The 27,911-nt window shown below is 39.5% G+C and overlaps 1 protein-coding gene and 1 long non-coding RNA gene across 9 annotated transcripts in view; one reads left to right on the top strand and one right to left on the bottom strand.

Annotated features, from left to right (window-relative positions):
• Positions 1-27,911, bottom strand: part of LOC112160026 (rho GTPase-activating protein 6) — a 118,765-nt gene that overhangs the window by 13,849 nt on the left and 77,005 nt on the right. For all 5 annotated transcript variants that reach the window (XM_036215453.1, XM_024294337.2, XM_024294335.2 and 2 more), the window contains exons 2-7: positions 13,587-13,746; positions 7,479-7,550; positions 2,590-2,738; positions 2,385-2,510; positions 2,091-2,286; positions 1,950-2,005 (exon numbers count right to left, since the gene is read on the bottom strand). In XM_036215453.1, coding sequence (XP_036071346.1) covers positions 1,950-2,005; positions 2,091-2,286; positions 2,385-2,510; positions 2,590-2,738; positions 7,479-7,550; positions 13,587-13,746 — 759 coding nt within the window. The remainder of the gene's footprint in view (positions 1-1,949; positions 2,006-2,090; positions 2,287-2,384; positions 2,511-2,589; positions 2,739-7,478; positions 7,551-13,586; positions 13,747-27,911) is intronic.
• Positions 1-27,911, top strand: part of LOC112160028 — a 375,093-nt gene that overhangs the window by 287,282 nt on the left and 59,900 nt on the right. The gene's annotated exons all lie outside the window — the stretch shown is intronic.

The following is a 27,911-nucleotide window of genomic DNA, read 5'->3' as shown; positions in this document are numbered from 1 at the left end:
GTACCGTGACAGAATAGTTAAAAAAACACTGGTCTGGCACTTAAATTGAGGCTATGAAGTAGTCCTTTAGCCAACATTGAGACCCATGTGATCAAAATGGCTCAAGATGGAAAACTGAGTATGAATTATGGATACTAGTTGTACATCAATGCAATCTAGTTCAATTGTTTGGTGCAGACATTTAAATTTCTAGCTACATTCATCGTCCTCGGCAACACGAGTTAAAGAAACTCTTTAGTTGCTTTTGCTTTTTACCTCAAGCTAGACATTAGCTTGGGTAAAGACTGGAACAATTTAGAAGATGAGTTTACTACGCATTCTCACTCCCAATGTATAGTTTGGGCCCCCTAGGGCCCCCTTACTTTTTGACGTGCTGGCTGTCAGGTCCCCAAACCTCGAGACGCGGTAACAGACACAGAACGGGTTCCTGGTTAGGGTACCAGTACCAGGTTAGGGGTCTGGACTGCGTCCCAGTACAGGTATCAGTCTGCGTCCTGAGGGTTGGGGACCCCTGATTAGCATTTTTTCCCTGTCTGTGGCCAGGTACAAAGCGGCCCCCGAACTAGCCCAGTGGTTTGGGACCCCTGATTTAACAAGAACAGCCAGCACATCAAAAAACGACTGGTTGTGGAAACTCAAAAAGTAAAAAAAGTGGTACGGAGGGGGCCCAAACTATACATTTAAGTTGGGAGTGAAAATGTGTTTATTTAGAACAGGTTAAAGGTATTTGCTGCTTACACTAATAGGGAGTTTAACCCCTGGTTTTTATGTCGTCGGGACCTATTGAAATCTAAAGCCTTAGTCACATGCACCTATATGGGGTTTTACCCTTATGGGTGATGCAGGTTTTTGGGTTTTCCAGGTACATGGAGGGGTCATAGTCTAGTCTTAAGTGAAGGGCAGGTTCATCTCACAGTTCCCTTAAGGCAGGGGTGTCAAACTCCAGGCGTTGAGGGCCAGCCTCCTGCTGGTTTTCCTGAAATCTTGCCTTATCTGCTGCTGATCACCTGGATCAGGTGTGTTTAGCTAATATGGAGCTTTCACAACAGGTTGGTTGGAAAACATGTAGGACACCGGCCCTCGAGGCCTGGAGTTGGACATCCCTGCCTTAAAGATTGTATGGCCACCTTGAGGGATGACACAAAAATGGAATACACTATTGTTGTGCGTCTGTTAAGTGTATTGTGAAGTTTTTGTAAGGATAATGAAAGTTTCAGGTACTTATGTCGCACAAGTGATGCTGTTGTGCGATAACCTTACGCCACACTCAAGTCTTTAGTAAATTCCATATATGCGAGTTGTGAGGGTAAGGCGTAAATGCCCCTGGGGCGCCCGCGCAAACTAGAATATGATTGTCACCCTTATTTGCACTTAGGTGTTTAAGTGTTTGCTACCACTTGTCGCCCGCAGCACGCCCATAGATAAATTGTGCATGAATATTTTTACTCTACGGGCTCACTGTCTTATATTTCCAGTGGACCACCGGTATGTCCCATACAGATTTGATCACTTTTTGCCCATATAAAAGCCATATGGGACAAAGACTTTATGAGCTGTTTCCAAATCCTGAAACATTTTTATTAAAGATACAGCAAACCACCTCTAACCACTCGCTCCCCAATTTCTGTTTAAATCAATGGTCAATAAAGGATTAAGAATTGCTTGTCTTGATACCTGAAGCTCCATAAAGTCTGTACCACATCCAGGTTTTGCTCCTCAATGGCAGATAAAAAAGCAGAACATGACACTCTGGTTTCCACAACAACACGCTGCAATGTTTGTGTTTTTTTCCTCAGACGGTTTTCTTAGAAAGGACGTGTGGAATTGTGAGCCAAGCACACAATAAACTAATTTTACCATCAGCAAAATGAGGCTTTGATGTGTTGCTGGGAAACAGGTTTATTTGTTCAGAAAAACAGACTTTAAAAGAGGAGTCTCACGACACTCACTTGTCGGACTCTCTTCTTCGAACTTCCCACTCTGAAGATGCCGACCGTTTGCAAACCTGAAAGGAAAAATGGAAACGGTGACTTCCGCGTTGAAGCTGGTACTGACTTCATGTCGGGGGCGGCGCTAAATTAGCCTCTCACCATATTTCTCGATGTGCTGACAGCAGCTGTCAACCACCCGGGGGACCTGCCGGTAGATGGGATTGAGGCTCAGCCTCTTGTCCCTGTGCTTCTCCTTCTTGTTGGGCGCTTCAGCCGGCAGGGACAGCTGCAGCGCCTCCAGGAGGCGGGACTGGTTGTCGTCCAGGTCGGTGATGGAGTCCACTGACATTCCACCCTGCGGGGATTTAAGCAGTAATTGAAATCAAATGAGTGAAAAGCGCCTAAAGCTTGTATTCTGGGATGAAGTCGGTGAACTGGAAGGTGCCGCCTGACCCTTCTGCGGGCTCGAGGTGCAGACTCGGGGGTGTTGGGTGATGTAGACTCGTTGGCTTCTGATGTGGAACTCAGAGAGGAGTTGCTGCTGGACAGCTCCTTGTTCGATGGCCTCTTGGTTGCAAACTATAAAAAGGCAAGACCCAAGAGTTGGAGTCGGATTGGCAAGCTAAGATTTGTTCCTAAACCAAATCAGATTAAAGACCTGTAAAATGGATGAGACAAGGTCAGACGAGTCCTTTTGCTCTTCCCGCTGTGGCAGGTCGAAACGGTAACCATCCTGACGCTGCCTGTGCGCCCGGTCATTGGCGATGACCTGAGATAGGGGTATACTGAATGCCTGTGGTACAAACTCTGCAAGAAAAGAAGTGATGGAATGAAATGTGTTCCAGCTTGACTGTTTTAAGCAATCAAAGCATCATAGGGCATGTTGTCATGCAATAAAAGCACTCCATCTGTTTTCCGAAATAAGACATCACAAGAACAAGAGTTGAACCGCAACAGCCCACTAATTCTAGTGCCTCTGACCAAAATAGCCCCAAGCAATGTCAGGCTCGCCAGGCAGGTTATTTATAAGTCTTTCCACTCTCGTGAGTAAATAGGGGTCCTTCCCTGAGCCTTTTGTTCTATTAGCCTACATTGTGATGAATGGAAAAGTTGTATATTTAAGGTTAAAGCGGTCAAAGTTGAGCCAAAAGTCAGAAAAGTTGCACAGGGACGGGCCTCCTCTGAGGGGTGGCGTGACGTCATCTCGGTTATCACAGGATATGCGGTCAACGGTACATAATCTCCCGGGCCTGGCCAACAGCTGAGAGAAAACATCCAGCTGCAGAGAGTGTAACTGAGACGGAGGAAGCGGGAGAGCGAGAGCATTCCACAACCACAAATGAAGGGGCTGCGGTTCTCCAGCGACACGACCGCTAACACTACGACACAATGAGTTTTCTCTGGCCACACATGCATTGCAATGCCGTTGACACGGCGGGCAGAGCGAATGTAATGCATTGAATTTCACGGATGAGTCCATAGCCAAACCGCATTGATCCGTCTGATGTCGATTTGCTCAAACCTCCACTTTGCAGGACATTTTTTGTTGTTCTCAAAAGTTGTGCAATTCCTCGTCTTTTACCAGACACAGATGGGTGGACCCCCCCTCCCCCGTCGGTCATTAAATCTGTCCCTGCGCTGACATCTCTCCTGCTGTAAAAACTCGGCTATGCTCGGCTAGCTTTTTCGATCCGTGTCTCTTGCAGAGAAAGGACTAAGCCCACTTCAAAGTCAGGTCCAGAGCAGGAATCTATGGACCACGGGAGAAAATGAAACTCCCCCTTCTGCAGTTTGCAGCACAGGTACCTCTGGGCCTTCTGGGCTCGGGAGGGGGAAAGCTAGGGGGAAAAAAATCCACCGTGACATACTGCCTTAGGGCCCAACTTGACAACAGGATTTTTTTCTTTGTTGTTTCATAAACATGAGCTTCTCTGTGACCGGACAATGTATTTGTGCAGCTGGAGCATGAAGGAAATGCCGTTATTCCGGAATGAGAATTGCTAAAACTTGAGGAATCTGAAGGATATTTTTGCTTGTTTAAGTATTATAGTAAATTGCAAAAATTTTAGGGAAAAATCTAAACTAGAGATTTGTGACCTGAAAACTCCAGAACACACGTGTGTTTTTTTTTACCATTCCATTGTGGCTCTTTGGTTTAAGACAGATAAAATGTAATTCAATTTAAATAAAAAAAACATATTATCTGCACTATAGCCGTAATGCTCAGATTGATTTTGTAGCAAAACAATTTGACCAATTTTTTAAGCGCCGTGTACCACAAAAAATATGTTTAAGCACAACCATAAATCATACATTTAGTGTGTCAGATAATGCAGTGAAATGTCTATTATTGAAAAAACTAAACTTTTGGTTCACCTTGAAGTTTCAGTATGATCTGGGTAATTTAGTTACCTCTGATATAATGTTTATGTTTAATTCATGCTGAAAACACATGAGTTCATATATTTTTATCACAGTAGTGACAAAAGTATGAATACACAGCCGTACTTTTCTAAATGGGGAAGTAAGATTTTGAGGTTCCGTCTGAGATATGGTTAGTGAGAATATGACCATAATGGTGTTTGATGGAACAAAATGGGACTTTGAAGTGGGATTAGCCCTTTCTGTGCAAGAGACACGGATCCAAAAGCTAGCCGAGCGTAGCCGAGTTTTACAGCAGAAGTTATGTGTCCACTGAGCGGCCTGGTCCGGTCCGGTAAGGATAGTACGGTACAGTCCAGTTCGACTCAGTTAAGCCTTGCTTCCACTTAGTTTTCACGGCGCATTAGGGCTGCCACAATTAGTCGACTAATCGATGACTAATCGACTATAAAAATAGTCGATTAGTCGTCACTTTATGGAGTCGGAGTGTAGAAAAGTTCAAAGTTATAATGGCATTATGCTAGCTTTTTGGACTATTTTGGTATTTATCTGATATTTTAGTTACATGATAGCTAATTTGGCTAATTTAGGATGTTTTCATTTATTTAGGCTATTTTGGAGTTTAGCTAATATTTCAGCTACACTTTTTTTTGGCTAATTTGGCATTTAGCTAATATTGTAGCAGGTTTATCAGCTTCAGCATTTTTAGTCACAATTTCAGCATCTTCAGTGGCCAAATTCAGCTCACAGCATTCATTATGACAGGCAATGCTATATATCTGGTATTTAGTTGGTTTAAAGCAAATTATACTTGGGCTGTGTGCTTTCTATCCACTTTGCGCATCATTCGATGAGTCAACTAATCAGAAAAAATAATCAGTGATTAGTCGACTATTAAAATACTCGTTTGCGGCAGCACTATGGTGCTACACAAGGTGTAGACCGCTAGCATGTCATGCATCATTGTAGTGCGACGACTAGAAAAGCAACAACAATGGATCTTTGTCTTGCTTTATTTCTGGTACGTGGTGTATAACAAGAATTTATTGTTGTTTAAAAGAAGATTGTGGGCGCTTAAGAAGAATACCAATGCTAGCTAAGCGCTATATTGGCGCTCTCTAATGTTGTCATCACTTTCTGCCAGGTACGGGTTGGTACTTTTTAATGGGTCCATTGTACAACGGAAACACTCAAATATCAGACCGGACTACTGTGTTCTAAACTGTTAGCAATTTTCCCCAACTGAGTTGGTACTACAGATATTTTACTCAATCAAAGGCCTGCATACATTTAAATAGAATAGAATACAGCTATTTTAAGTCTTTGGGAATTTCCTTGTGGATTTTGTTTGCAATTTATCAAGTTGGAGTCACGAATTAGAGAGATGTCACCCTTAGTTGTTTGCATTTTCTATTTCTCGACTAAAGATATGACAAATTTAAACCTAGATTCTGAAAGTTATGCAGATTTACCGACTCAAATTTCGGCTGGATTTATTTTTTTAATTATGACGATGCTGTTTTTAGCCAAAATATAAAAAATCTGTGTTGTTTTCTTGGAGTTCATTAGAAACTCGACTTTAGGTTGTATCCGTTGGAGCGGACCAACCACATCCCCCCTTCCCACCACCCATAACTGAGAACTATGGAAACATCCTCCACCACTAGCTTACAGCCCCTCACACCCCCCAAGCTAACATAACTGCTGCAGCAAATACAGTGAGCAATATTGGAGTTTTAATCCAGATTCCAGCTCGGACAGAGGAAAACAAAGACGTTCATGGATCTGGTTGTCTACTAGTGGATCCACTGGAAGGGAGCGTCAGTTTTATCATCAGCTCCTGTGTCACAATTATATGAGTAAAGAAATACTCAGAAACAGAAATTTAAGCTTAATTGTCTAAATATATGTGCCCCATCGTCAGAAAAATGCCACAAGAACATGTTAAAAACAACAAAAACACAATTTTCAATAGAATTATAATGTGGGGAAAGTTTCAGGTTTCAAAGAATACAGATTTTTTTTTCCTTGTTTTAATGAAAGTTGCTCTTTAAAAAATAACCCACAATAGGCGAAATCGTAAAAACTCAAGCACACTTTATGCGATTTACACAATCTTGATATCAAAACGTTCAGCACGTTAAGGACATTACTGCTTGTATTTTTGGTTTTCGCAAATTTTACAGTTTTTTGCGATATTACGCAATTTGTGCGAATTTTCAGCCCATGTTAAGTTAATGAGAAATTTTAAAACTTTTTACTGCACTTTAAAACATTTACAATATTGGTATCAAAACGTTCAGCACATTCAGGACATTATTGCACAAACTTATGGTATTCGTACATTTTACGATTTTTGCGGAAGTTACGCTAATTAACGCAATTTATGCTAATTAACGCAATTTATGCAAATTAATGTAATTCAAGCACTTTACACACTTTAAGCACTTAATGCTCGTTATACAATTTAAGCAATTACTGCAAATTTAAGCAATTTACACAATTTACAACAAGCGCATTAACACGATAATGCATTCACACTCGCGTTATCGCAGGTAATGCGACTTTTCTAGTTTTAGTTGTTTTAAGCCTCACTAGGCACCATTTACACTATTCTCAGACAGGCATGTTGTTTAAAGTTAAAGTTCAAACTTTTGGAGAAAATTAAGTCTAGGATTATAAAATAAAAGCAAAGATTGGTACCTAAATGTTGCAAACTGAATGCAATTTGACCAAAAGACATGACACACAGGAGACTGACAACACAATATGCATGGAAAAGCATGGAACATTTTTAAAACAAGACCACCATCTAAGTGAGAGAATTGAAGTATTTTATGTTTTATACATTCTATAAAAACAGTGCATCTTCTGGCGAACTAAACCATGTTGGCGGGAGTTAAAAGAAAGCGTCTGTGTTTGTGCTGTAAAATTCTGCAATAGGAACTTTCCATTTAAGCTGGAATCCTGTCGCTGTCTCTTTCACTTTTGGCTTGGATTGTTGTTACTTTCTGCCAAATGTGCTGTTTGCTTATTCCTGCACGCCGACTGCTTCTGTCCCCTTACAAGGAGTCTCTTCAAGTACACTAAATATAAACGCTCACAGCCTTTTTTGCCCCCAGCTCACCTGCATCAAAGGTGCAAATAACAAGCAAAAGAACTCACCTTTGTCTTTACTTTTCTCTTTGGCCAGAGAGTCCAGCTTTCTCCTCAAAGACTTTTTCCTCTTCTGTCCATCTGGTTTAGAGAAAAAAAAAGGTCAATAAATCATCTCAAACAAATGGTTTCCATTACTGCACTGTCTTATCTGGCTTGTTTTATTTAATAAGCTTATGTCAGGAATGCAGGCATAAATTAGACCATTGGGGGGAAAAAAGCAGCACCATTTAACCGAGCAATCGGGTCAGAAATGTTCGCAGCTACCACATAAAATTACAAGCAAAACACACTCAATCATCGATGCTGTCAGAACTGCCGACATGTCTTAAGTTTCTCTTTACTTTGCCTTTTTTTGGCGAAGCGGAGTTTCACAACACCATACACGGTTATCGCTACTTAGATTTATTGACGACGATGAGAAATGTTGGCAGTGAATGTATGAATCAAGGATGCTTTTGGATATCTGTCGGCACTTCAGCAACGTATTTTCACTCACAGCTCTGCATAAATGGACGTATGGTTCGGGGTCCCTTCAGTGTCACCTTTCTACGTTTTGAGTATCCCCAATGTGTCATTTTTTGGCACACTGGCTGTTTCCATTAAATTGGTACTGGGCCACAGATGCTTATCAGGGGTCCCCAACCCTCGGGGCACGGACTGGTTCCAGTACTGGAACGTGGACCAGTACCCTAATCCAACCATGTACTGGTACTGGGTTCGCCGGTACCGCTCCGGTACTGGGACGAAGACCGGTACACAGTACCCTAATCCTTACCAAGTATGGATATCTGATAGAATTAAGGTACCAGTACCTGGTTAGGATTAGAGTACCGGTTTGTACCAGTCCGTATCCCAGTACCAGACCGGTACCGGCGAATCGAGTACCCAAGTACCATCACATGTATAGGATCAGAGTACCGGTACTGGGTTAGGATGAGAGTACCAGTGCCTGGTTAGGACTAGGGTACTGGTTTGAACAAATATGGACAGAGGGTACAGCAAAGGACATTTTATCAGCGGATGGCTTCATATGGTGAGGGCTGTTCCATCAACAGTCTGCATCCTAGTCTTTGACTGGTAGCGGCGAATCGAGTACCCAAGTACCTGTATCTGGTTAAGATTGGGGTACCGGTACCTGGTTAGTATTAGAGTACTTGTACTGGGTTAGGATCAGAGTACCAGTACTTAGTTAGGATTAGGATACCAGTACCTGGTTAGGATTAAGGTACCGGTTTTGGGTCTGGGTACCAGTACCAGTCTAATACCAGACCGGTACAGACAGGTATCAGTACCTGGTTAGGTTTAGGGTACCAGTACCTTGTTTGGATTAGGCTATCAGTTTGTACCAGTCCGCATTCCAGTATCGTACCGGTAAAACGAGTACCTCAGTACCAGTACCTGGTTAGGATTGGGGTACCGGTCCTGAGGGCTGGAGACCAGTGATTAGTGTCTGTGGCCCAGTACCAAGCAAAGTCAAGTACTGGAGAAATGCGTACCGGTAGTGGTAGGCTTATCCCAGCCAGGTACTGCTACCCTAATCTGGTGCGGTTTTGCGACCGATACAGCGTCCCAATGGGTTGGGGAGCCATAATTTAAAGAGAACTGCCAGTACGTCAAAAGTTGGGGACACCTAAAACGTCAAAAAGTGACGGGTAGTGGACCCAGACCATACGTCCATGTATGAGGGTTGAGAATGTGTAAACGTGAGAGGAAGCCTATATCATTTTGATGAATTACTCTTCTTGATTAGCAATCAGGAAAAGGTTTTTGCTTTTAAGTCTTCACCTTCTGCTCTCTCGACCGGGTCTTTAGCCTCTTCAACCACATCTGTTATTGTCCCATCACTTTGGTTTTTATGTCTTTGGCATCCAAAACCAACTCTTCAACACGTCTTTTGTCTTTGCCTGATATGCTGGTTTTGCAACCCTGGTTTGAACTCCAGATGTTTCTGTCAGCTTGCATCAACCGAGTGGGGCCCAGGAAACCCTATCCCACTCCCACTGTCCGCCTCATGGAAGCGTTCGCGGCTTACGTCAGGGAGTCTGTTTGGTTTCGCCTTGTGTCCATTTCGGACTAATCCGAAAGAGCTGCTGTTCACCGATGATCAATTATCTCACAAATCTATGTCTGCGGTCTGTTAAGAAGCCTTACGAGAAGCCAAAAGTTGGAGTAGTAGTAGTGTGCAAGATCCCAGAGAGAAAAGCAGGGTTTTTTTTCTCTTGGGAGATTGACGGATTGAGGAAATAGGGGAGATTTTTCACACATGGCTCTAAAAGTATGGTAGAGATCCTCCCGGATTTCACTCCAGACCAGTCGATTGCACCATATGATGAACTTTTGCCGCCTTTTTGTCATCACGCCCTCATCTGATTGTCTCTATTCCCTTTTCCTCTAATCTGCTTTGAGTTCTTGAAGAAACGCCAGAAAAACCTGACCCCAGCCCTTAGCAAAATATGAAAAAAAGGTAGAAGATGAACTGCTGAAATCGCAATCACACTTGCACATTCAGTGGTGCACATTTGAAATATTTCTCTCACAAGCGCATGGCGGCCGTCAGGGGCTCTGGAATTCATAAGCAACACAGACAAGTACGTATTAAATCATGGTAGGGAGAGGTTTAACCTTCAGCTGGAATGCGGAGCCCTGGATAATCCATTGGCTGCACCGCGCTGCTGCTATGGCACCCGCTCCCTGCTACACAGTGCAGCGAAACAAATACTGCCCTCGCTGCACATGATGTTCGTGGACCGCCTCGAGACAAAGGAGCGCTCTGACAGAATGTTTAAGTGTGGATGTCGGTGTCACTGCGGCGGAGGACAAGAGCCGGGACGGTGAAAAGTTAAACAAAGTCCGCGGTAGAGGGAGTGGGATCCTGTGGGGCCTGGAGGACCAGATCTTTAGGGAGTGGGAGGTTTCAGCAATCCTCCAGACAAGAGGCCAAAACAAACCTTGCGGTGACACTTTATTTTGTAGGTGAATTGCTTTTGCCACAGCGATGGCTATAAAGAAAGACTTTTTGGCCCGAGCGCAAATCTAGTCCTGTGAACAAAGTATCGTCTGTCAGCGCCGGTTTGTTAGAGCGGAGCGATGACTCAAACATCCAGGACAGAATGACGAACATTACAAGTTTAGAGGACTTGATGAGACCAGGTCACTCAAAAGGGAATTTTATGGCTAATTAAAAGGCAAGACATATGAATACGTCATTTCCTTGCAAATGTGAGGGACAGAATTAACACAGCTACACAATGAGTAGCACAAAGTACTACACAGACATTCAATACCCGATATATTGTTTGGACTAACAGTCTTGTTACTAAGAACATGCAGCCATGATCCCCGGCTTCAACCATAGGATTAGGAAGAACAAAAATGAAGCTTGAAGTTCTAATGATTAGGAGAAAATATAAATAAAAAGAGAAAGTTTTCAAACTCAGCCTGGACATGTATGTGATTTCGGTGTATAGTTGTACTTTTGTAATCAATTGAGTTGATGGTTCTGAAACCAGCTCCCAGTGGTAATTTGAGGAAATTTCTGCTAAACTGGAATTAAATTTAGGAAATTAAGCTACAAAGACAAATATTTATGATAAATCCTGACACATGTCTAGTTTATAACTTAACATTAACCCTTGATTGATTAGTTTATTTCAAGCATAGATTGTTTAAAGTACAGGACAAACACAAATATTTCAATTACAGAAATAATGACATTCATTGATTAGAAAACAAGAAACAAACAAATAAAAACAGACACACTTATTGATTCATTAAATATAGTCATTATTAACTAAAGTCGGTAGAGTATGATTGATTGCTTGAAAATCCCACCTCTACTAAGTTATTTCATTTTACAGTTTTGCATAGTTCTGTATTCTGGTTCCCTTTAAAATATCACTCCAAAATCTTTTGATCTATTTATACATATATATTATATATTGTTATACATCAAGTGAAAAAAACCTGTCACTTTCTAGGACATAGTTTCTGTAGAGTGGCAGAAGTTCATTAGAATTATCAGTTGTTGGCAGACCGTTGGCGTGGAGTAACCCTGCCCTCAGTTACCATCATCCCTTGGTTTTACCCTATCCCGCTAGCCTACAGTCCCTCACATCTGGCACACTACTACTACTCCAACTTTTGTAGCGGTGCAACAAAATAAAAAATCAACGTATATCAGTTAATTGTGTCGCAAAGAAAAGCAGCTTTACGCCATTATGCAACACTTTAAATAGTACATGAGGTATACTTATATAGTGTTTTACTACCTTCCCAACGCATTCTCACTCCCAACTCGTGGACGTATGGTTAGGGCATCCTACGCATCACTTTTGATTGCTTTGGGTGTCCCCAACTTGTCGTATTTTTGACGAGCTGGCTGTTCCCATTAAATCAGGGGCGTAAACAGGTACTGGTCCAAGGCCGTTTGGTACCGGGCCATAGATAGAGAAAAAAAGCATACACTAGTCAGGGGTAACCGAGCCTTGGAACGTGGACCGGTACCCTAACCCTGTATCTGTTCCGCATTTGTTATCACAATTTGTACAGGTTCCCGAGGGTAAGGTACTCGTGATTTAATAGGAACAGCCAGCACGTCAAAAAAATGATGAGTTGGGGACACCAAAAACCATCAAAAAGTAACGCGTAAGGGGACCCAAACCATACGTCCATACTATTTGACGAGTTGGGAGTGGAAATGTGTAGATCTTCCTTAAAGGCCTAAAGCTTTTAAGTGACAGTACCATTCATCTATGCAACAGGCGCCGCTACCGAACACTACCGCCAACTTATAAACACCAGAAATAATGCGGGGTTCAGTGTCTTGCCCAAGAACACTTCGGCACACAGACATCTGAGATCTTCTGGCCCTGACTCACAGCCACCCCACACTTTACGTTGGTAATGTGTCGCATATTAGTGATATGAAAAGCTGCTTTTCTCCTCGTCAAAATCAGCTGATTGTCATCTATAAGGTGAACGGTCATGTCGAAGAGTTACTGTATCTCAAAGAGTGTGTTTTATTAAGTTGTTTCCAGTGACATCTCTGGTGTTAAAGAGTTCATTTTAGGCTGTATGGACATTTAATCCAAGAGTCCATCTAATATAGCATCCACTTGAACGGAAAAGACACTTGAGAATATTTTGTTATTATTTACAACATTTGGTAAATAATTGGAAATTATTTCAGGCCTGAAGGGGTTAAAAAACTTTACATGGTTGGTGCCTTATAGAAAGCATCTTTTATGAAACAAGCCGTTTTTTAAAACATAAATTATCAATTAATACTTAACGAATTAAGTGTCATCATCTGCAAACAGTTTGACATTTAACTTATTTGGATTATGCTTTACTGTTGTAAAAGTACATATGAGTACAAGATGCTTCTGCGCATAAACACTTTAAATATATGTTCTGACACTTCTGCATTTACTTGAATGAGATTCTGCTCTAACCTCCACTATATTGACACTCCTAAACCACCATCTCTTGTAGTTTTACAGCAAATTTCTGTTCACGAGGGCTGGGTTTGAATTAATTTGCCTAATTTAGTCGTTTTCCAAAAGCCTTCTGGCGTAATCACCTGCTTTAAAGAAAGTAAACATAGTTATTAAGCTGGTATTTGGATAAGACCAAATGCACATAAAAGCCCACTTCTTTCTTCTCCTTTACTTAGAACTTTTTTTTTTAGAAGAGCAACTACGCCCAGCTACAGGGGAAAAGGAGTTGCATGTCACTTTGAGAAGGAGGGTCAGAAGATACCATGTCAGACAGGAAGCACCCAGTTCCTCTGCAAACTGAGGCATACATCTGAAGTCGTGTGTTGTCGAAACTTCCCCAAACACTGACTATTTAAGACTTAAAGATCCACTTTAGGGATGTCGGAGGGATGTGGTCAGAGCATTAGCTTGGTTTTATGGGACACTTGAAAGTATTAAGTCTGTAACACAAGCCTTGGTTAGAAGTCAATAACAGGCACATTTTGTCCTCATTAAAAGTCGCATTTATGGTCTGATGTTATCTGGAATGTGTCGAATCCCGCCCATTTTAAAAAGCTACAAACAACATTTTTCGTAGATGACTCAGGTCTTTTAGTTTGGAAAAACTTGCTCCTACCTTTTGGCATGGTTATCTGACATCCCAGGTCATAGTCCTGGACCAAGCGGTTGAACGCCACTTCCTGTAACCTGGCCCTCTCCAGCTCAGACAGGCTCTGGATGGCAACCGGCGTGAGGCGAACAGTCCGGCCCGACAGGCTGCTCCAGGTGAAATCACCCTGGAAGGGACAGATAAGGGTCAAACAAAAGGGTAGGCGACAGCAAAAAGATAAAAATATGTAAACAACCTTTCATGAGAGCTTCACTAAAAATGTCCATAAGTACACTATTCTTTTGAAAAGTCAAATACTTCCAGTTGGATGCAATTGAGAGACATTAACTTGTCAGAAAGAAAGCGTGTTGTGTGTCAGTTCATTTTTAATGTCCGTAGGGTTTGGTGTCCAAAATAATATCGGCTTTAAAGATATCAGTCAAGCAAATGTTTACAAAAAAAACAGTGTTATATAAATATACGTGAGTTTCAACTTGATTTCTGTCAATATCTTAGAATCTAACCTTGTTTGTGCAACGTTTGTAACATTTTTCAAGTTTCTTAAAACAGTCTCAAATATTGGACATAGAAATATCTCTTTACAGTCGGGCTTTACGGTATTAACCGTGTAGCAAAACAACTAATACATCATTTCCATTTCACCGCATCGGTTTTATTTAAATAAACATTTATCCCCTAAATGGTCCACGCCTACTAAGGATGTGACGATTCTTCGTGAATTGGTAAAAAACAGTTCAAACTCGTCACCCAGAAAAAAAAACAAAAAAAAAATTGGTTTGTGCCGAAATTTAGAAATTTTAGGAGCAAAATCAAGCAAAGCAGAGATTTGTTACATTTGTTACGTTACATTTTCATCACAACTTTACTGCAACTTTGACCAATCCACCACGACAACAGTCATATATGACGACGGAACTTCGCAAATTTTTCTCTTCTGACTCCTTCCTGGGAGCCGTGCAATTTATTATTAACTCAATGTTGCCCTTTGGGTTGCTTTGAGCGGGAACGGAGCATTACATCACACATGGAGCCCAACATGAACAGAGTATGAAAGGATGTATATGTGTATTTGTCAGTATTATGTATAACTGTTCATTTGTATAGAATTTTTTTCTGTTAGTGGGAAAATAGACGGTTTGATGTAAGGGGAAAAGAGAAAACATAATTGGCCTTAAAATACAATTTATTCATTGTCTTGAGAAAAACAAAATCTGAAAAAATCTAAATCGTGACTTTAAAACTGTGAATCGAATCGAATCGTGGCTTAAATGAATCGTTGCATCCCTAATGTCTACACAGGAGTTGAGTATCTAAAGTAAAAGAGATCCATCCTATTGTTCAAATGCAAAAACTGCTCTATTTACTTTGTTAAACATGTCAAGTTTGTGCATGTATAAACATCTATGGTAACTATTTATTGCAACTGAAGCCGTCTTTTTTTAGCTGATATTGCGATGACGATACATTTGCGATATATCGTACAGGCCTAGTTTACATCGATTTCTTTAGATTTGGTTTAGGAATTGTGTCTCAAACTAAGTTGGATCTTTGGATAGTTAGTGGACCATGTGCAAAAAAGAAAAAAATATTGGTCATCAATTCGCATCATCCTAGCGGTCGTTTTTTCAATCATTGGGTTGTTGTCCAATGACCAAGAAATAGATAAAAAGGGGAAAAAATACTATAAAACTTTTGAAAAAATAAGAGAAATAATTAAAACTTTTGGCTAATATGTGTTGTAAATCAGTTGATATATTCATGTATCCAGTCCAATCCAAAATTATTTTCAGACAATAGATCTCCTTAATGCTGTTCAGTCATCCAAGCTTCTGGTTTTTCTATCTACAATATCATCTTTCAAACCTTCCATGCCGGCCGTCCATTATTTGGTCCAATATTGATACGAATGAGTTCCTGAACTGAATGCTTGTAAAAACCTTTTAATGCTCAGCCACATTTTACATTATTTTTTTGAGTTGGTTGCCGTAGTTAGCCATAAACAAAAACAATTCCAAATCCGTGTGTGCAGTTATTTTAACGACAATGTGCTAAAAGTCGGAAGGTTGCCTGCACAAACGAAAACAATATGTGCTTTGGAAACACTCTTGGCTTTCTCTTAGGAGCGTCTAAGGACATCGCCTCGAGTGTCCTCGCGCTGATGGGTTTAAAAGACAAACTCGATGAGGAGCACATGGTAGATGGATGTTGGTGGCTCTTCAGCAACACATTTACCTCCCAGCTTTGGCTGGATGAAGGTGAGATTGAAGGGAATGGTAATGAATAGTTGGAAACCCTGAGAGAGACTTTGAAAGTTTGAGTCATCTGGTCATGCATTCCTTAGTGTCTTTTGAACAGGGAGGCAATGAAAGACTTAGCAGTAATTTCTCTACTGCCAAGTTCAGACAAAAAGCCTACATGGGCGCTCTTATTTATGAAGTCTTTGCTTTGGTTACAGACTATTTTTTCACGTTTTTGATGCATCCATAACCTGGCAAATGTTGCCGGAGCAAGTCGAAGCATTCCATGCATCTGTGTGCCCCATGTATGCCATTCCTTACTGCCGAGTGGACCGAGGAAACCCTTTCTCCTCTTGCATGACCTCACTCACAGCTGGACAGGGCACACTGATGCCCGTACAGAACTCCACAACTGCAGCAAGAGAAAAGACGACCGGTGGAGGAAATAAGAGGCCCTGCTTGAGTGGAGGGGGGCTCTGAGCAGCAGGGAGTTTGACAGGGATGGGTGAGCTTCCATCGCCCAGAACATGGAGGCTAACCCTCGGTGTCATTGCAGGAATCATATTTGCAGCGACGACGTTTCCCTAAAGAAATAACGTGTCTGGTTCTCTTAAGCCTAAGTCACAGTCGTCCAATAGTTGTATATGGGACTGTCTGCAGGCGGAAAAATGACAAATTTGTACACATGTGGCCTACTGAAATACCAAGGTCGTAGACCACGTTTTTTATGGATATTCTGCGGACAACAGGTTGTACCAAACACTTTACACCCAAGAGTCAGAGGGAAGTAGGTGGGATGCAGACACTTCTCACCTCCCCAAATCCTAGGAATTGCGCAAATATCCCTATAGTGCTGCTCGCGTGATAAGTGTGCACAGTCTGGCTATTATACCTTGTTCCAAGAGAGCGGTCTAGACTAGACTGGACTGGACCAGTACGGTATTTTGAGAGTTTCCGTTATAGATTGGATCCGTTATGGTGGACCAATTCTTACCATTTTTGGTTGTAGGTCCAAACAAAAATGGAAGGGAAGAATTAAGGTGGAGGTACTGTCATCACACGATGAACTCCATTGATTGAGCAGCGCTTTACTGAGTCAAGATCCAAGCTGAAAGTTTTGTCCTATTTTCTCCTGTATTCTTCTTCATCTCCTGCAATCTTCTTCCAAAGAAGATTACATTCTTTGCATTCAGTATTCTCCCTTCTGTATTTGTGGTGGTTAAGGACCAGAGACACGCCAAAGCCGCAAATACAAGACCATCGTGATGCACAGCTAGGTCGTTATGCACCTCGATGGTCCAACACTCAATGGAAACACTCGCTTGAAATGCCCAGACCGCCCAGGAGTGGACCAGTCCGATCAGTGGGAACGAGGCATTCGAAAATAGAAAATTAGACAACTAGAGCGTAGTATTTTGGGCAACCTACAGGTACTTGCATATTACATGTACACCCTGTGTGTGCAAGACTGTGGGTGGTGGTTGGAAGGGCCATAACTCACACATTACTGACAACTAGAGTGTGTTAGCTTACAATCATACAAGTCTTACCAATACGCCACTATATACTTCTCACAGCTAAGGCAATCATACAGTTTTACAATGTTTCTTGAAGTGACCATACAACTACACTTTAACCCTTGTACGCTCTTATGGGGTCCAGATGACCCCACCCTTACGTTGATGTGTGATCCCTCCCATGACAGGATTTTACGTCTGCCACGGACATCAGTGAAGATAAAAAATTCTTGGAAAAAAAAAAAAAAGTCCAGATGACCAATCTTTTAATATAAACATACCTTGGATAGTACAACGCTTCATGGCCTGGATAACCTAAAAACCTGCAGAACCCCCCAACCCCACGAGGCTTAGTTCTCTACTCATGAAATAATCAAAACTTTCCTGACGAGATATTTTACAAACAGGCTTTTTTTGTGATTAACAGTTCTTTAGACAGTATTTTTTACTCAATGCTTAGGACCTATATCATTTATTCTTTCTTTCTTCATCTCACAGAAAGTCTGCTTACACCAACACTGATGTGAAACGCAACAGAATTAATTGGCGACCAAACCGAAGTTAGGATTAGCACTAATACTTGCTACTTTATACTAGTTTTTTGCACATTGGGATTTAAGCCTTAAAAGTGAAATATGTCTTCAAATTGTGATTGCAATCAATCAATATATCAATCCTCTTCTATAAATTTAATGTCCTTTCTTTTTTTTTTACTGTTTACAGTTGATTTGAGCTAAATTAAACAAAAATATGGATCTAAATATATTTCATATATGTTAAAACTAATAGATCTAATTGTTAAATACTTTAAAAAAATGACACTTTCTGAAAAAAGAGAGTTTTTAATTTCCAAATGAAGACCATCTACCCAAAGCTATAAGTTCTGGCCAGCTTCCATTAAATGCACATTATACTGATTATCCAGTGATTTGTTTTGGCTGCATCAGTGGAGCTGGAACAAGAAGACATCATTGTGTCCATTATACTGAGACCTATTACGGTTAATTTGATCTTATATTATGGGATTGTGAATCATGGTTAAACCTGATGGTTTTGTTCGTTTTCACACCAATTATAAATTGAGATTGTAGTACGATACAAAAAAATCCATATAGTGACATGAGGAAAGAAAGAAAGGAATTCATTTAAGACGTTACGTATCAGAGGCCAAAATAGCAGCAAATTCTGCCAGTCACATAAATCTCCCATCAAGGATTCTGCTTCTGCAAATATCAAGCTGCTGCTCACATGTGACAGGTGTTTTTACTGGGAAAGATTAATGACTCTGACGGCTGCACTCGTACCACGCTGCTCGATGACTAACGCCATCTGGACACTCAAAACGGTGAGGCACACCATGTGGTTTCTGTTCTATTTCAGACAAAGGGACAAATGGCTCAAAAGAATATGTCAGTTTCCATGGCAGCATATCTGCGCTGAAATTAAATGAACAGGAAGTGAAAGCATTACTATGGTAACAAAATGGGATAAATGTGCACTTAGACCACTTGTTGCTATCGTGTTATGTATTATTGGCTGAAGCTCAAAAGTAGGAGAAATTTGGAATAAGAACAAAAATAGTGAAATTACTTGCATTTAGAAATCAATGCCTGAGTGATTGTATCTGTATAGGGTCAAATAATCGTCTCATAAAATGTGTGTTCTATGAGATAGATTCAAAAAACCTATTTAGTAAAAAAAACAAAAAAGAAAATTTCAAACAGCAATCAGCTAAAGAAAATTGGGTTATTACTTTATCACTTGTAGCTGCGACCAAATGAGCAAGAACCAAATGAGAAAAACAACTTTGTAAAAACAAAGTCTTGAGTTAATGTTAAAAATATGATTTTTGACCAAAAAAAAGTGCATCCTGAACAAAATATATTAGCATTAGTATAGCAGCCTGAGTGTGTGCAACTCAAGGAAACAATGCAAAGCAAGAGTTTTATGTTAGCTAACAAACTATATTAGCATATATTTTAGCGTTAGCATGCAGCCTGAACTTCTATAGTGGCCTGCACGTGTGTACAACTCTAGGAAACATTTCAAAATAATAGTTTTATTTTAAATAACAAATTAAGCATTAGGGTTGAAGTGCAGCATTAACTCCTATAGTAGCCTGCTTGTGTGTGCAGCTCAAGAAAACACGCAGAGTAAGTTTTATTTTCGCTACCAAAATATATTAGCATCAATGTTAGCATTAGCATGCAGCCTAAACTTCTATAAGGCAAGGAAAATAACCTAAGTAGGAGTTTTACGTTAGGTAACAAAATAAATTAGCATAAATGTTAGCATTAGCATGCAACCTAAACTTCTATAAGGCAAAGAAAATAACATAAGTATGAGTTTTATGTTAGCTAACAAAATATATTAGCATCAATGTTAGCATTAGCATGCAGCCTAAACTTCTATAAGGCAAGGAACATAATCTAAGTAGGAGTTTTACGTTAGGTAACAAAATAAATTAGCATAAATGTTAGCATTAGCATGCAACCTCAACTTCTATAAGGCAAGGAAAATAACCTAAGTATGAGTTTTACGTTTGCTAACAAAATATATTAGCATCAATGTTAGCATTAGCATGCAGCCTAAACTTCTATAAGGCAAGGAAAATAACCTAAGTAGGAGTTTTATGTTAGCTAACAAAATATATTAGCATAAATTTTAGCATTAGCATGCAGCCTAAACTTCTATAAGGCAAAGAAAATAACCTAAGTAGGAGTTTTACTTTAGCTAACAAAATTTATTAGCATAAATGTTAGCATTAGCATGCAGCCTAAACTTCTATAAGGCAAGGAAAATAACCTAAGTAGGAGTTTTACGTTAGCTAACAAAATATATTAGCATAAATGTTAGCATTAGCATGCAGCCTAAACTTCTATAAGGCAAGGAAAATAACCTAAGTAGGAGTTTTACGTTAGGTAACAAAATAAATTAGCATAAATGTTAGCATTAGCATGCAGCCTAAACTTCTATAAGGCAAGGAAAATAACATAAGTATGAGTTTTATGTTAGCTAACAAAATATATTAGCATAAATGTTAGCATTAGAATGCAGCCTGAACTTCTATAAGGCAAGGAAAATAACCTAAGTAGGAGTTTTACATTAGCTAACAACATATATCAGCATACATTTTAGCATTACCATTTAATATTATAAAGGATATAAAGGATAAAGAATAAGATAAGAGCTACACTAGAACAACTAGGTATTTTTACGACAATTTAGTTAAATTGTTTAATAGCATTTAATTCCTAGCACATGTTTTTTTCCCCAAAAACTGTTTTTATTTTCAGAAACCAGTACAAGAAAGAAAAGTCTACCACATAACATAAACCACAACTTAATAAACTAACAATTCTTAATTCTACAGAAACTTACTGAATAATACTTTTGAACAGCTTTAAAAGGAATGTGCTTGTTTTAAGAAAAAAAAATGTTGTACAAAATTCTTGTAAATATATTTAGTTTTAGCAACAGTAGCAACCGTGGAATTTCTCCAAGAGAATTGATAAAAGTTGTCATTTTTTTACTTTCTGTAAGCTTTCTTGCGATTGACGTCTGAAAACCATCGCCAACAGTCACAGCCTGATGACCCGAGTATCAAAATCATTTATTTTCAATATCTGTACTGGTATGATGGCTTTATAAACAAAGAAAATACAAATTAGGATACAATAACGACAAAATCTTTGTAGCACATCAATCATAAAGGCTTGAATATTCCAGAAGGACCCATGTACTTGGTACTATTTATCAAACGTCTCTGAAAAACATCTAATCCAAATTGATGCAAAAGATTTAGGGGAATTTGAAGTTTTATTTGAGTTAAACCTACAGTTAAGGGATACATGTTTGTTTTAGGCATTCAGTGTGTTCTATGGTGATTGTTATACAAGGCACCACTCCATTCACATAATGATGGTAGCGCCGTGGTCAGCTACCACAGACTGAAGGGTTGCTGGGACCACCCAGGATTAAAGCTGGGTTTGTGTCCCACACTTATGACCATTACCTCACTGTGGGTCCCCTTGAGCAAGGCACTTGATTTCTCCAGTGGAGCTGCTATAGTTCTATAGGGGAGCTACCAGGTATCTAAGGAAATAGAATAGTATTTATAGTAGAATTTAAATAAAAAGGGAACATTTTTCTTTGTTGCCACATTATGACCCAACATATCACTCAACCGAGAGCTGAAGAATGCTCTTTCATTTGTTACAAAGCCTTTAATCCTTTAGTTTGAGAAGATTAAATTTGACAAAACTGCAACCACGAAAGCCTGAAGGAAGAATAACTTCTAACACACAAGAAGAACCTTTATTCATCTTGCTTAGAAACTTCAAATGTCGAGGAATTTTGTTTTTTTTATCTTGTGTTTTCGATGACAAAAAAAACCTCTTTGATTAGACACGCAACACCTATAAGCAAACAGTATTTCTCCTTTTCAAGAAAGGTTTGTAACTTTCTGCTATCTGGGATGATGTCTTCAGATAGCAAGAGAAGTTTTCAGAGGAGCACATTCCAACGTGGTTTTTCCACGTCGTGCTTTTACATCGGTTTGTTTTTCTTCTCCTTCTGAGTTGCAGCTGGTTTTAAATGACCCTTGAGAAGAGATTTCGTGCCACAACGCTGAACGAGAGGAATGTAAAAGTAGTCTTTTTTTTTTTACAGGTTGGGGATCGTGGCTGCATATACCTCTCAATACTATAATACTGCATTCCTTTATACTTCCCACAATCAACATCTGCATGTGATTACTGACCACCCTGGCTTGTCAGCTAGTGCTGATAGTGTGTGTTGTTGTCGTACACAATAGAAATAAATGGGCTTGTGCGTCTGTTTTTAGACTGCCTGAGAAGGAAAAGAGCCAATTCATCACTGTTATCGTTGTGAAACCAAAGTTGTTTTCTCAGTTGTGGTTTCAAGTGAAAAAAAAATGAGACTATATGAGTGTAAGTCAGGTTATTACGTCACACGAGAAGGTCACACGTTGGGTTGGTTTGGAGGGGAAACGGTCAAAGGATCAGGTGCCTAATTCGACATGAATGAAACATTGATTTCATCTGGGTGCCCAACCAAAAAAATGAACGGAGGAGGCATGAAGGAAAACAAACTAGCTTTCCCCTCAAAGAAAGAGGAGACTAACACAAAACAGGTGTCAAACTATCCGTAACTGGAACCTCATGGGACGCGTGGATTGTGGTTTTTCACTGCAGAACGGCATAAAACGACCCCTAAGCACTCAGGATAGTCCTAATTGACCAAAAGAAAAGTACAATTTATACAACAACGTTTCTTATGTTATCATCCCAATTAAGGATGTGCCAAAATATCGATATTGCTATATTTAGACTGATTCTCGATGGGTTCTCACTAGGGCTGGGAATCAATGGGTACTGCTATGGGCTTCCATTTGTGCCAAAAATATGTTTTTGCATCCACCGCTATGTCTTTGGTCCATTGTCTATGGCTAATGATCCAGTTTATTGAACATTTGTTCTTGTCTATGTACTACTAAGCAATATCTTCTGTGTGTCTATGCTTCTTTGTTGATTATTTTGTATTTTATGATGCATTTGTTTTATTTTTATAGCTTTGCATTTTCTTTGCTTTAGTCGTTAGCTCTTGTCGTTTAACTACTCGGTCTGAAAAGTCCTCAGCAACTGTTGCTAGCGTCGTTAGCTCCTGTTGTTTCACAGTGTCGTCAGTACAAGCAATTGTTGCTAAGGACGTGTCTCTAATGACGGTAGCAACGGTTGCTAAGGACTTTTCTGACAGCTCTGTGTAACAACAGGAGCTAACAATGGTAGCAACTACAGCTAAGGTCGTGTCTGATGACACCGTGAAACAACAGGAGCTTACGAGGCTAGCAACTGTTGCTAAGGACTTTTCTGACAGCTCTGTGTAACGACAGGAGCTAATGACGCTAGCAACGGTTACTAAGGACTTTTCATACCATGTAGTGAAACAACAAGAGCTAACGACAAAAGCAAAGACAATGCAAATTTTAAAAAGTAAAGCAAGCTGAAACATCACAAAGCAAATACAAGGTAACTATCATAAAAGCATAGACACACAGTAGATATTGCATAGTACCACATAGACATAAACAAATGCTCAATAAACTTGTTCAGTAGACATAGATAATGGACCAAAGATATATCAGTGGACGCAAAAACATATTTTTGGCACAAATGGAACCCCATATACCTCACAACATGGTGCAATATGCGATATATGGCTCACGATACATGATATCGCGATACTGCAGTAATTGGTAAAAATCATTACCAATAACTCACAGTGATACTATGTCTTTGACAAGCATTGACGCCAATTGAATTGGAATTATCTGTCAAATTCAGTAATTAAGCTACTTGAGCTACTTGAATTATTCAATTTTTGTTCAGTTGTTCACAACAATTTTGCACTAAGTAGTGCCACTGCTGTTTATGTTTACTATTGTTAACACGGAATTTTACAGATAATTCAGATTTAATTGGTGTCAATGCAACATCGTATTAGCGATTTCAGCAGTGCTGCACTAAAGTGTTTATTTGTGGCACAAAACAAGACACAAGTTGTTTATTGTAATTATGCCCAAGCTAAAAAAAACAATGAGGATATATTTTCCCCAAAAATATGTGTTCTTCTATATAATGTGAGTTATTAGTGATGATTTTAGTAATTTTCGCAGTATCGCAATATCATTGATATCGTGAGCCACGTATCGCATATCGCATCATATCGTGAGGTACTCAGTAATTCCCAGCCCTAATTATAATTGTGTTCAAGCTAAAAAATAAATAGGGATATATTTTTTCTAAAATGTGTTATTTTGTATAATGTGAGTTATTAGTGATGATTTTTACTAATTATCGTAATATCACGATTTCATCGATATCGTGAGCCATGTATCGCATCGTATCGTGAGGTACTCAGTAGTTCCCAGCCCTAATTATAATTGTGTTCAAACTAAAAAATAAATGCGGATATTTTTTTTTCTAAAAATGTGTGTTATTTTATATAATGTTAGTTATCAGTGATTATTTTTACTAATTATCGCAATATCACGATATCGATGATATCGTGAGCCATGTATCGCAATTGAAAACCAATTGAAAAGGACATCAAAGAGTAACTTACTTGGCTAATACACTTAAAAGTATAGTTAAATCACACATAGTTGGACAAAAACAACTATAACTGCAACCATGCTTTAGGCATTAGAGTCAAAAAGTTGAGTAAAATAAACTATAAACTTTCACTGCACAAAGCTGTGCGTTTAATAACTTGTTGGCTCAGTGACAAGAACTCATACAGACTGATCTTACCAAGTACCTCCCTCACTCCACACACATACTGTACATACACACACACTCTCCAATCGTTAGCAAGAACATCTAAAGCCTCCAGCAAACCACCTTTAATTAAGATCATATGAAAGACCTGCAGCAATAATGCTAATCATTACATAGGCAGAGGAAATCAGGTGTGTGTTGATAGGGTAGGAGGCAGGTCCAGTGCTGGTTTGTGTGTTTTTACTGGAGGAAGACAATCTGTACATGGAGTACCAACCGCAAAGAACATGCAAAACCGTCATGGTGACAATAGAGGCGGTGTATAAGGCAGAAACCAGTAACGTATGCTTACGAAAACACAAAGTTACACTTCAGACTCTATTTTGTGCATGTTTATATCTTTAACAGTCTATTATTTTGGCAGATTTTAGGACTCTATGCTCTTTGGATCGTGATAATCAGAGGACTACTTTGCAATGCAAAACGTTTGTATTTAAAGTGTCTTAGAAAGCCTTAAGGCCGTGCATGACTGTCCATGAAGCCAGAATAACTAGGTTTACAGTTGCTACGCTTCTCTTGTTCAGTTTATACCCAACAGTTATTGTACTGACTGACAGGTGAAAGCTCGTAAATGTCATCACCCGAGACTTGGCCAAATTTATGGCTCTCCTGGATCGCTGAAAACTGATGATTCACCGTCCTTAAAAAACTCCTTGACAAACACCAACAGGAATGAGGTAGAGGATTTTCAAAATAAGAGATTGGAAGGAATCTTTAGCGTTAGTCAGATGTGGTAATATAAACATGAATATTATACTGATCACCTCTAAGCAACGTATGTTATTTTGTTCCACACAGAAAGGAGAAGTTTGTCTAGTTGAGCGTCTTTCACATCTTAAATCACCCTTTTCAGTTGGGCTGCAAATGTTGGTGACTAATTCTGTTGCTTAAATTCTAAAAATGGAAAAAAAAACTCCAAATATCAACATCTGTCCCTTTTTCTAATGCGGATTATGCATTTTTCCGAAGTGCCACTCCTTCCCTGAAGCTATGTACACAACGGGTATGTGACATCCGTTCAAGAAACACGAAATTGTGAATGCAAGTAGCACTTAGTGTTCACACTGGACAAGCAAGGAAGACCCTATTTTTCTTTTTCTACTGCTTACAAGTCTGCCACCTATAGTGCAAAATGTCAAAATCTGCCTTCACAGCTCTATTGCGACATATCGAATCCTTGGTTTTGTATAATTCCAGTCGGAGACAAACAGCAATTATTAATTTCTCCTTCATGATCAATATTCAAATGATTAATATTTACATGAATTAGAACGGACGCCATCCATACGTCACTACCAAATCCGAGTCCTTGAGGTCCTTGGTTTACCTTGCAATGTGGGTTCAATGGTCACAGGTTTTGTATCGTAGAGGCCATTGACATGAATAAAGATGGACAAAACAAGGCATCTACCTCAGATTCCAATGAAATAAAGTCAATTTAATCGCCATTTTTCTGCTGTGCCAAAATCGCCCGATTTCAATTTTGGGGGCAAACGACATTAGTAAGCAGTGATTGGTCTGAGGATCAATCAATCAAACGCTTAACATTTATAAATTGAATAGCTTACGATAAAGTAAATATATCATGGAAAAAAAAAAGGTTTAACAAGAATGAATCGATTTCTATTCCTACAATACAATCAAATTGAACTATGCCGTTTAAAAAATCGTCTCAAAATGAGGAAATCGAGAATACCATTCGGATTGAGGCATGGTAGGTTTATTTTCCATAACATAAAAACGACAAAATGATATTGCAGCTCTCGAGGACCAGGAATGGGCACCTCTGTCTTAGATATTCTCCTGAGAACCAGCCCATTCCTACATGTCTTTGACTCGCTGGCCACTCTAGCCTTTCCAATGGCGGTTGGATTATGGGAAGTGTGTTTTTTTGGAAAGATAGAGGTCATAAGTTAATGTGCTGGTTCTCATGAAGATAAAGTTATTCTCAAGCTTCTCTTTAAAGTTGACACTGTTTAACACACATTTATAACAGTTAGCATTTCTCTGCTCAACCAGAATCATCCTGGACGTCCTGTCAAAGTCAACAGTCCTCGTGTTTTTCCATGACTTGACTGTTTACAGCCTGATCATAAATGTAAGAGTCAAAAACGTACACAAAGCTTGAAATCAGGAAGTGTCACTCAGTGCATGTGAGTCCAACTATTTATAAGTATTCCTTGTTTCTTTAAGTTCCTAATATTATTGCTGAAATCGGAGCCTTTTTAGTGGTGTTTGGTTTGTGTGCTAAAGCGGAGGAAATCAGGTGCTTCTGAGTATAAATAAGTAGGTGGAAAAAATGCATGGCTGGGCTCCGAGTGGCTAAAAGATTGTGGCGTAATGGCAGCGGAGACGGTCCGAGCTATCAGCGGCTGCTCCTTGACCCGCCTGAATGCGTTTGCGTGAGTCTCTCCAGGCCCTCGTGCTACAAAGTGGTCCGAAACTCAAATTCAGGTCACAGCTCAGCAGTAACCTAACGACTGCCAAAACAGCACACGGCAAATGACAAGTGCAGGCTTTCCACTAATAAAAGCAGGCCCGGGTGTACCGTACTCTGAGCTGAAGTGACAACTTGAGAGAAATATTCACTGACTGTTCGTTTGCTTTAGCAAGTTGTGAGGGGTTTTTACAGTTTCCATGCAAAAGCCTGTCACAAAGAGACTCAAATAACAAAGAAAAGGCCTTTTAGGATTCTTTCGTTTAAAGCTTTTAAATGTGGTAGAGCAAAAATCTGACCAAAAATGGGACTAAGTGGTGTTTGGAATTCCATTTAAAATGACTCTATTAGGTTGTTCATCTCTTTCCTGTTTGTGGTTTTGGGTTTCAATATTTTTAGAGTTTTTGAAACTTTAAATTCATAGAAAATAAGAGAAATATCCAAAAATATTTTTACAAACTAATTTGTTTCACAAATTTTATCCGCAAAGACCAACCAAATTTGGTTGATTTTGGGATATTTTTGTGTGCTTATTTTTTAGGAATTACTTTTATAAAAATTGTATTATTTTTATTCAATTTCAATGGTTCCATGTGGTTTTTCCATGGTACACTGTAAAAAGTGAAACGTTAAATCAATTAATTAATTTGTATCAAATTAAAACTTTGAGTTGATGGTTTACTAAACTTAAAGATTTAATATTTTAAAATGTAACAAATTATTAATTGATTCAATGCTTCATTTTTTACAGTGTAGCTTCCCATTGTCTTCCAAATGAA

This window comes from Oryzias melastigma, linkage group LG2 (genome assembly GCF_002922805.2).
Source record: "Oryzias melastigma strain HK-1 linkage group LG2, ASM292280v2, whole genome shotgun sequence".
Taxonomy (NCBI): domain Eukaryota; kingdom Metazoa; phylum Chordata; class Actinopteri; order Beloniformes; family Adrianichthyidae; genus Oryzias; species Oryzias melastigma.
This window is presented reverse-complemented; position numbering and strand designations above follow the sequence as displayed.